At 45.7% G+C, this 10,428-nt stretch overlaps 1 protein-coding gene across 1 annotated transcript in view; it reads left to right on the top strand.

The window, feature by feature from the left end:
* LOC142801692 (peptidase M20 domain-containing protein 2-like) overlaps nucleotides 1-9,097 on the top strand; it is a 28,223-nt gene extending 19,126 nt beyond the window's left edge. The window contains exons 6-8 of the mRNA XM_075887552.1: nucleotides 1,376-1,508; nucleotides 2,860-3,102; nucleotides 6,359-9,097. Of these exons, the coding sequence (XP_075743667.1) occupies nucleotides 1,376-1,508; nucleotides 2,860-3,102; nucleotides 6,359-6,639 (657 nt within the window). The 3' untranslated portion in view covers nucleotides 6,640-9,097. The remainder of the gene's footprint in view (nucleotides 1-1,375; nucleotides 1,509-2,859; nucleotides 3,103-6,358) is intronic.
* The last annotated feature ends 1,331 nt before the right edge of the window (nucleotides 9,098-10,428 follow it).

The raw sequence follows: 10,428 nt of genomic DNA on the forward strand, positions 1-10,428 counted from the left end.
AGCTATTTTGGTTAATTTTGCGGCTTTTTTTCTCTTCTATAGGACGTGGCAACCCGGATACGCGCAATTACAGAGGCCAATGCCTATACAAACGATATAGCGGGTACTTGAACTTGAACGCGTACAAGCCATGCGGCGTGCTTTGTCAGTGACAATTACAATTTTAACTTCAGGGTTACATGCACTAAAAATAACTTAGGATGGAAGTCTCTTCAGCAGTGCAGAAAATTCTTGCGATTAAAGTTTTTCCATTCTATATTTTTTGATGAAATCCGCATCAACAAGAGTTTATACATGATGAGCCCACACTACGTCTCACATAGAAATTATCACGAAGAAAAGAAATCCGTGAGGTCAGATGTCGTACTTGTGCCTTTGCCAATTCTTTTTTTTCCTTATTACTATTCGCGAATGGGATGAGTTGGATGTGTGTGTTATTGGTCTTGCAGCGAAAGCTGTTTGTTCGTCAGTAGAAGATTTGTGCTTTTTGTGAATGTGCTGGAGCTGCTGCGCAAATGTATGCCATTTTCGTCGGCGCAAACGTGCGCTTTGTTGGACTGTAATACTGTTCTTTTCCCTCACCCCCTTACAATAATGCCCACTTGGGCAATGTAGGCTGCACTAATAAATAAATAAAAGAAAATAAATAAACCGTCAAGACAGTAACTTTCCAGACTTCTGTTGAGTTTTGGTAACGGGAAGAAGTTTTCCGTGGCTCACATCAAGAGTGCATTAAGGCCGCATAAGCCCAGATGTAAGCCGTACAGTTTTTAAAGCGAGGAGCACTTTAGGGACCCGGGTAGTCATATGCTGTCGTCACTTGGCACGTAAAGCAGGCAGACTCGAGTATAAAAATAGAAAAAAAAGGAAGCATTCGTAAAATAGAAAGACAGAAAAAAAGGGAAAATAGAAATAAAAAAGACAAAACAAACAGCAAAAAGTAAAAAGAAAGGAAGGCAGGAGAAAGAAAGCTGAAGGGAAACAAATATGGCTGCCCAGCTCCGCATGCTCTTCCGGCTCGGCAGCGCTAATGCGAAGGTGCCTCATTTTTGTTTCTTGTTACCAAAGCTAAAAAAAAAAGCTGCATTGCATCTTTAGGGCATCTCATAAGCACATTGTAAAAAGTGTGTCTTCTTCACTGTTCGAAAATTTGAAATTGAGGTAGTACAATTCCAATGCGAACTTCTTAGATGGTCAGTATTAATTTTATGGATTTTAAAAAAAAGTGTTACCAATTTGACCAATACACGCGACCAATTTGATAAAGAATTTTTACGTTTATTGAACAATCTCGCCAGGCGAGCGGAAGCCACTGATGTAGCATTCTATATGAGGGTGCACTGGTGTATCAAACGCAGTCGTCGTGCTTGTGTAGGTGACCATGGTGTTCGACAGCGTCGACGGTCCGGACAGCGGGGATCAACCCAGCGCAATGGACGCCGCTGTGCTGGCTTATAGCAACATGACACTGTTGAGGGCACGTATGGATCCCGACAGCCGAATGCATGGTAAGTGTGCCGACTGGTCGGAGGGAATGAAACACTTGTATAGCTTGGAGCCCCTCCTTTCGTCAGCGCACACATTCTTCGTTGGTACCGCACAATATTTGATTGGTGCTGTTGCTGCAAAACTGATACTGACATCAGCAGCTTCCGTACCGTGTACATGTGTATCCACGAAAAGACGGGTTTTTGCGGAAAACTATTTTTATTACACTGTCTCCCGCAGTTGACCTCATGGGCACATATATTACGATTTTTTTTACAGTAATCCGCCATAGCTTGGACCTTGCACATACGTTTTACGTTGATGCATCTGTGTTAGCAATATGCAGGCACAAGGAGCTCACAGGCGCCATCTACAAGTCAGTGCGAAACACTGCCTCCGATTCTACTACAACTACACCGACCAATACGTAGTAGACAAAAAGGTTGAACTTTTTATAAACGAAAGTGCTTTACATCTAAATTCACCCAGACATTGCTGATGTATTTACATTACAGAAATGCGTTGGCAAAATGCACGTGATCAAACTAGACCAAGAAATTCAAGTTCTACTGGCGGGAGTCAAACCCACGACCTTGTGGTCTCCTATGATTGATGGCGGGTGCTTAAACCACTGCGCCAGCGTGGAACTTTTCTTCCTTATAAAGCTAGTGTCGAACTCATGAAGGAGCCTCCACAACGACGCGTTTTATCCCTCACCCTCTCCACTTGCAGAGCTCTTGGTTCACGGGGTGGTGTTGCGTCTGGAAGAGATAGAGTGAGGTAATATGTGGCCCCCTGAGATTAGCTCCTGCAACGCGCTGTCGTTCGGACCGTCCGCTTTAGCGCGTTTCCTCAAAAAGAAGTGTAACTTCGTCAACGCCTTAACACACCGAGGCGGTACGTTTAGCCCAAGCTTCGTGGGAAGCCTACATGACCGCTCATGTAGGCTCCCTAAAGCATCACTCACAGCATGCATACTAAAAAAAGTGGAGGACCCTTAAGCCTTTTCCTTTAAGAGTTGAACGCGATAGCGAAATCCAGCCCCCAGTGCTCCCTTCAACCGCTAAGTGCATACTCCCGCATACGCCCTCGTGGTCGAGCTTCAGTTGACACAGATGCTGCATGAAGTGTCGCAGATAAGGCAGTGTGGGTAGCGCTCCCAGTTGCTCGTGCTTGAATGTCAGCATCGTTCTGGCTCGTTAGCTCTGGGACGATACTTGACATGAATGTCCCACAGGCACTCATTGATGAGCAAGACTGTGCAGTGTGGCCACTTCCCTCTGCTAGAACGGCGCTCTGCTGTAGTCGAAAAACGTCGATAATTTACATGTTATAACTGGTATCGCAATGAATCCAGTCTGCATGTTGCAGGAATGATGAACACCGAAACGACGACCGACTTCAACGTTCACCGCAGCCGCCTCGTCATGAACGTGCGGTCGCCCAGCACAGAGCGGGTGCTGCAGATGCGACGTGACGTCGAGGCCTGCGCCGAGGCAGCAGCCATGGCGACAGGCTGTCGCGTCACCATCAGCGACCTGGGACGCCTCTGCAGGCACATGAACTACAACGAAACCATGGTTAGGACATTCCAAAAGCACGCCGACCAGTATGGTGAGTTATATTTTGTTTATTCAATGCCCGACAGCCGCGTTGCTATATCTCGTGTAGTTACGACACAGTAGGTCGGCACCTCTGCTGCCACTCTCTGAAATAGTCTATGTATTTTAGGGGCGAGGCTCTTTATAGCGGCAGCTATTCGTCCCTCGTAGCCGTTGTAGTTTGTAACAAGTATAACAATCTGACCTCCAAGGTGAAGCCGATGAGAGATATCTTCTGTGCGTTGTTGAACAATAAAAAATAATGCTCAATGTACATGCCAATGGCTGCTAAGGGGGAATAAGAGACAGGGGCATTCGGCTTTTAGTTAACGCGCACGCTGCGATCCCCATTAGCGGCTATCGGCATGTACATTGAGCACTAGCTGACAAGAAAGGGTTGCTACGTAATACTCGCTGGGTGTAATCTCCTTAGTTTTAGAAAGGTTTAGCGAGCGTTAAGCCGCAGTGCCATGAATACAGTGAACTAGTATATACCATGAACTGGAGGTGGTTAAAGGTGGGAAGTAGACCAGAAGCGCAAGCCGTAAGGTGCGCGTGCCACCTCTCGTTTAGTGCTTGGAATGTCCGCTGGATGGCGGTGCTTCTATATGCGGTATATATGATGAAAAGATACGAGATGTTGGTACTTGGAGTGTTGAATAGATGGACGAACGGACACACAGACAGGTGCAAGGACGGACGCATGAACGGACGCAGGGGCGGATGCATAGACGAACGCAGGGACGGACGCACGAACAGACGCACGCATGGATGGGCGGATGAACGCATGGACGGTCACACAGACGGACGCATGGACGGACGGAAGCAAGAACGAATCGACGGACGAATGCTTCGCCCCACTCTCCATCATTCACTCCGTGGATATGCTGCTAATTTTTTATTAAATGCGAAGCATTTCTTCGTGATCTATCTATCTATCTATCTATCTATCTATCTATCTATCTATCTATCTATCTATCTATCTATCTATCTATCTATCTATCTATCTATCTATCTATCTATCTATCTATCTATCTATCTATCTATCTATCTATCTATCTATCTATCTATCTATCTATCTATCTATCTATCTATCTATCTATCTATCTATCTATCTATCTATCTATCTATGACATTTAGCTCTCCTGGCCGTTTCGATAATGGTAACGATACCAAACTTGGTATGGCATAACATGACTGTATGAAGAACATATTTGACTAGTCATAACATAAAAATCGTGACATGCATGTCACGAATGTCATGATTTATATTTCATGGTGCTGCAGCTCTTGCGGTGGTTCCGTTCACATGGCATGTTGCAAAACTCGTATAGTAGTTTCGTGTGCTATATATACACCCCTGTACGAAATAAAATTTTGGTTGTAAGTCAGCGCTTCGTCCGTCTCTTCTCTGTCCTGTGTTACGCGCTGTTTTTTTCACTTCGTTGACCATGTACCAACCGGCCCAAATAAGCACTTTCGTATAGTATGGCATGAATGCATGACTAGCACAAGCGACAGACCCTAACATGATTCAAATCATGACATGCGTGTCATGTAATAACATTACTACATGCCACGCGCATGGTGCGCTCGCGACCGTTTCGCTAGCATCACATATACCAAATTTGGTATTACAGTACGTGAGTGGATGACGAAGGTATGTGACTGGTGCAAACATAATAATAATGAGTTGCGTGCCATGTAACAACATGACTACATGTGATGCTCATGATGCGCTGGCGACCGTTTCACTAGCCTCACTGATTCCAAAGTTGGTATTACGGGGCGTGAATAGATGATGAAGGTATGATACTGGTGCAAACATGATAATCACGACATGCATGTCGTGTAACAACATGACTACATGCCACACTGATGATGCGCTCGCGGCCGTTTCGCTAGCTTCACATATGCCAAATTTGGTATTACGCGGTATTACGCCAATGGATGACGATGGTATGTGACCGGTGCAAACATGATAATCATGAGATGCGTGTCATGTGAGAATATGACTACATGCCACAGTCAAGCCGCCAATACATTTCGACATGACGCGGTGCGCATGCTCGCCGGCGTTCATTTTGTCGCGTCACGCCAGCGTTGCCACGCCAGGTGCCGGTCCTGCCATATCCTCGCAGGCCCGCGCTGCGTTGCTTTGACGCATGCGCGTTTCAGCGCGTCCGGCGTCCCACCGTCACGAAAAGAGGGGGACGCAGTGTTGTCTGGGTAACGCATCGGGGCGAAACGTAGCATGTCGCATTTCGCGCCGGTTTCCGTCGGGCCGCGCTGACGGACGCTGGTCGCGCCTGGCGTGAGATTACAGAGTGCTCGCGTTTTGCTAGCGTTGCGTCGCTGTGCCCTGCGTGCGCGTGTGTCAACGCTACATTGGAGTATATTGGGCCCTTCATGATACGCTCGCGGCCGTTTTGCTAGCTCCACATATAGACAAATTCCACCGGACTTACGTCACGAAAATGCAGTGGCGCTGTCTTGGTAGGCAAAAGACGATCTGGCTACCGCAGTTTCTGCTGGGTTTTCAATGGTGCATGTGGTGTTCTCAGTCAAGAAACGAGAAAAAAAAAACGGTATGCCGACGAGCTGCGTCACGGTTGGATGTGAGTCACGTCTCACAACTTAGTTTTGTTTGTTGGCGCACATGGCAGCCCTCAGCGCTTATGGCTTTCACAACGCTTGTGGCGTCTGACAACGTCGTTTTGTTGGCACACATTTCAGCCCTCAGCGCTTATGGTGGAAGTCACGTGCGGACGTCGGTATAATTTTACCCATAATGTCGACATCGGCCTACCTGTGTTTACAAACATGGAATGGGTGTATACCAAATGTGGTGTTACGTGACGTCAATGGATTACGAAATATATGACTGGTGCAAACATGATAATTCTGACACGCGTGTCATGTTACAATAACATGACAACATACCACGCTCGTAGCGTGCTCGTGGCCGTTTCGCTGGCTTTACGTATACTAAATTTCCTATCACGTGACGTGAATAGATGACGAAGGTAAACGACACATCCAAACATGATGATCACGACACGGAAGTCATGTACGGCATCATTTACCTCCACCTCGTGACGTTGTGCTGATTTTAAAGTGACATGTAGATTTCTCATTCGTGCTTTGCATATTATCATTCCCACTGTACGTGGGATATGTCACTTTTTTATTTTTATTAATAAGCCAACCAATCTATTGATCGGTTGATTGATTTCTAACTTCTTTCCGCGTGCATATACGTTTTGCAGGAATGCCCTTCATAGACGTTCCAATGACGACAGGTTCCACCTCCGACGCTGGTAATGTGTCTCACAAGCTGCCCACGATCCATCCCGTGTACCGCATCGATTCGACCGGCTTCAACCACACGAGAGAGTTTTGCCGCGTGTCCGGGACGAAGGCGGCCCAGGAAACGGCTGTGCTTGTTGGGAAGATGCTAGCGCTCACAGCCTTCGACTTACTGTGTGATCCGCATCTCCTACAACGTGTGAAGAAGGAGTTCGATGACTTCGCGGCGCAAGCCGTGTGAAACGCCGATAGGTGGCCACGCTAATTCACTACGTCAATCCATCAGCTCATTCATATTATGTATGTTCGAAGGTATGTGACCTGCAGGATGGTCAATGCGCTGTGCGTCTAAAGCGCTTAAGCAATATAATAAGCAACACAATATTTCTGTAGAGTTTAAGTATAGCGTACTTGCAGATCTAACAACACCTACTAAACAAAAGAACGCACATGCACTTTGGGCACTGAAGTGACTTGGAAGACTGAGAGCCCATACATTTAAATAACGAACAAAGTTGATGAATATTGCAAATGAGCTCTGCGGAAACCCGCAATGTGGCGGAAGTGTTAAGAGCCGTTCCACGCGCTTCCCGCACAGCCGCAACGCACGTGCTGGGACCCCTACTGAACGCAATAAGCCAATTGGAGACGCTGCAGAGGGTGAAAGAGCGTCGCCAATTGGTTTATTTGTCCTCCGCTCGCGTGCGAGAGGGGTCCCGGCACGTGCGTTGCGGCTGTGCGGGAAGCGCGTGGAACGGCCCCAAGAAAGCCAAAGAATACAACCACCCATTTGTAGCATAAAGCCACAAGGAAATCCGTATGGATTTCCTCGTGGCTGTGTGCTACAAACAGGTGGTTGTCTTGTTTCCCCCTCCTAAAGATCAAACCTGCAATATTTTTTTTCTTTGCGAGAAGTGTGAAATTTTTTTGTTTGGCTCGCTAAGGCTCTGGTTTTTCATGTGTACATCATGCGTTTCACGGTATTAAATACCATGTGTTACATATGCAGGGTGTCCCAGTAAGTTTAGCCAGAGTTTAAAAATCTGCCGGCACACGCAATTACGACGCGACCAAATGGATGTTGCTCTACGTTGCCTGGAGTTTGTCTATTTTTTGGGATCTCAAATAATGTTTAATTAGATCTGTTTATTAAATAACTTCTGTAGGAACGAAGATGAATACAAAATTCAATGAGAAAGTTGTAGATCGGTTCGCAAAACGTCCGAATAGATAGTTTTGAACTTTCTATCTGTTAAGTATTCGTGTTTTTTTACTAATTACTAATGCCCACGAAATACAAAAAATACCACGCGACACCCGCTCGCGCGTCAGTGCGCACGATGATTTTAGTGCTCCATAACGCTCCGCGTACGAACTACACGCTTCCCTCACACCGGTTCATGACAGCGATAAGCAGTCACAGAGGTTATTGTTTTTGTGGCCGACAGCAAAACGTGTTCACCGTAAAGCCACCACCATCGTTGCGGCCCTGTCGAGACAGCACAATCGGGCAAATACTATGGTCGTTCGTAACATACATTTGGTCACATCGCAATAGCGTGTGCCGGAATATTTTTAAACTCTGGCTAAAGTTACCTAGGACACCCTGTGTATTTTATGCACTACGTGTTTCACTTGTTTGTGTGCGCCTGAGAAAACTAAATCATTCCATGGAGTCCATTTTCAAAGTCACCTCGCCTTGATAACAAGCGCTGCCCAAGAGGGCAGAGCGTGTGTATAACTTCTGTGACGGGAATGACGCGAGTCAATTCTTGGTGGAGCACCGTATAAAACACTTATATGTTAAAAATTACCGTGACTTAGCACAACACGAATGGGAGAAGCGAAATTTGCGCGCCATAGTAGTGGCGTCATGATGACGTTTTATAGTAACGTCATCAACATATTGTCACGTGCTTGCGGCAAGAAAGACGATAATACAAATATGAATATTCAATACTGAAATTGTATAACTCGTGTAATGAGTTCTTGGCCGATCCCCGTGAGTGAGTATGAGCTATGTTTAAATTAAGGCGTCATCATCATTATTATCATCATTAGCAGCAACATGTGCTATGTAGGTCAGTAGAAATGACGAGAAGAAAAAACTCACTCGTGCTCGACAATATTGTTGCATCATAATGTGACATTCACAACGATAGTTAGAGAATTCTTCTCCTACCAATTACAAAGGGGTCTTTGTTTGTTTGTTTGTATCCTTTAATCCATGGCTCGTACCCACTCTGGGGGATTGGCCAAGAGAACAAATAGTCTCATATGAACGATAACTGCATTATTGCTTACAACGAAAAAAAGGGGGGGGGGGGAGTTGTATAGTTAAGACAGTATGTTGGAAAAAAAAGAAATAAACCAAAGATTTAGATAGTGAGAAAAAAATCAATAACAAAGTAGACACTAATAGCTACAACTTGATTTTGGGAGCCGACCAGACAGCTGGTTTTGCCAAACCCGATTAATTTGGTATGTCACGGATTTATCCAGAATAGAAAATTACTTTTTGTATTCTGGATAAATCCGTGACATAGGGTCATCCACAAGTCTTCGTCGTCGTCAGCAACATAGTGCACATAATTTCTTGCAGACGTGCCGTGGGCACCTCTATTGTCTGCAGAATGACTAATAATGGCGCAGTGCGAGCCTCCCTGCTTCACAATAATTAAAGTTTACGGTTTAGTGGGTACCTTGTAAATATACTTCAAGAACAATCAACCAACCGGCTTGCAGTAGTCACCCCAAGATAGTTAACAAGTTACAACGAACTCTACGAAGGCTCGATAATGCAGCTTTTACTGTGACTGCAAGCCTATAGAGTTATTTTTTTTAACTTTCAGACAGAGCCAGGATTACGAACGCCAAGCGCAGGCACTTTTGTTGACTTTTTTTCGCTCAATTACTATACTTATGTTCAGCCGTGAGGCGACTTGGCGCCGATCACACTGTCTTGATAATCGCTCTAACGAATACAGTGAAATATATCTAGAGACGTATTAGGAGATAGTACTCATGCAGAAAATTTGCTGAAGGATTGGCTGCTGCGACATTTTTAACCGATGACGGGCAACCTACTATTGCAGCAACTTTATTGGTGGGGCATATTCTGTCCATGTAGCTTTTGTTTCTATCATTTCTGTGAAACTTGCGTATTTTCTATACCTGATGACAGTTATATTTATTCTACTTGTGGAATTACGGATATTAACGGGCCATCGAGCAATGCTTTGTTTTCCTTCGTCATTCTTCGGAGAAGCCTGGTACCCGCTACATGGCGAAGATTAATCAAGCCTGAAGCTCTTGTAGTGGGTTGGAGCATTCGATGACCCACTCGTTAAGCAATACGCATTGTTTGACGCCTGGTTGTTCCGTTGCTGTTCGAAAACGCCCATATCGACGCGATTTCTTTTCTGGCGTCAAGCCTGGCTAAGGCCAGTTTGCAACGGAGTCTCGAGCACCTAATTGACCCTGTCGTAGAATACTGGGCTGGCACGCAGGAGGCCCGTGTTCGAATCTCATTTTCTTGGTGTTCTTTGCTTACTTCGCTTGTTTTATTTCGCGCGACAGTCGTTATGGACATCAGCGGCGGCGGACAAAGGTAGGTAGGTGGGTGGGTGGGTAGGTGGGTAAGTAGGTAGGTAGAGTGCTTTCAGTACGCAAATAAACGCTTCGAATTTAAAATCTGTTTTTTTTGCTCAGGATGTACTGTCACGTGGTCGTAGTGGTGAAGAAGGCGGAAGTCTGGCTGTTGAGACGGCTCTTCTGCGGATGAGCGCGTAGCCAGAAAACGAAAGGTCAAAGTGCAATCAATGCAAGGTGTACACTGTTAGTGGTAATCACAGTCCTCGGCAATTCGATGGTGCGTGAAATGCATACACGCCCGATCGAACCTTCCAGCGTTGTCACTGGTGCTCGTGTTATATCCAGAATAAACTCGGCTATACGCAACGTGCGTGTAATTTTAGGAGAACCATCTGAAACAATCGCGATGTTTCCCCAAACACTGTGGTGGCGCTGA

The sequence above is a fragment of the Rhipicephalus microplus genome, chromosome 1 (assembly GCF_043290135.1).
Source record: "Rhipicephalus microplus isolate Deutch F79 chromosome 1, USDA_Rmic, whole genome shotgun sequence".
Lineage (NCBI taxonomy): Eukaryota > Metazoa > Arthropoda > Arachnida > Ixodida > Ixodidae > Rhipicephalus > Rhipicephalus microplus.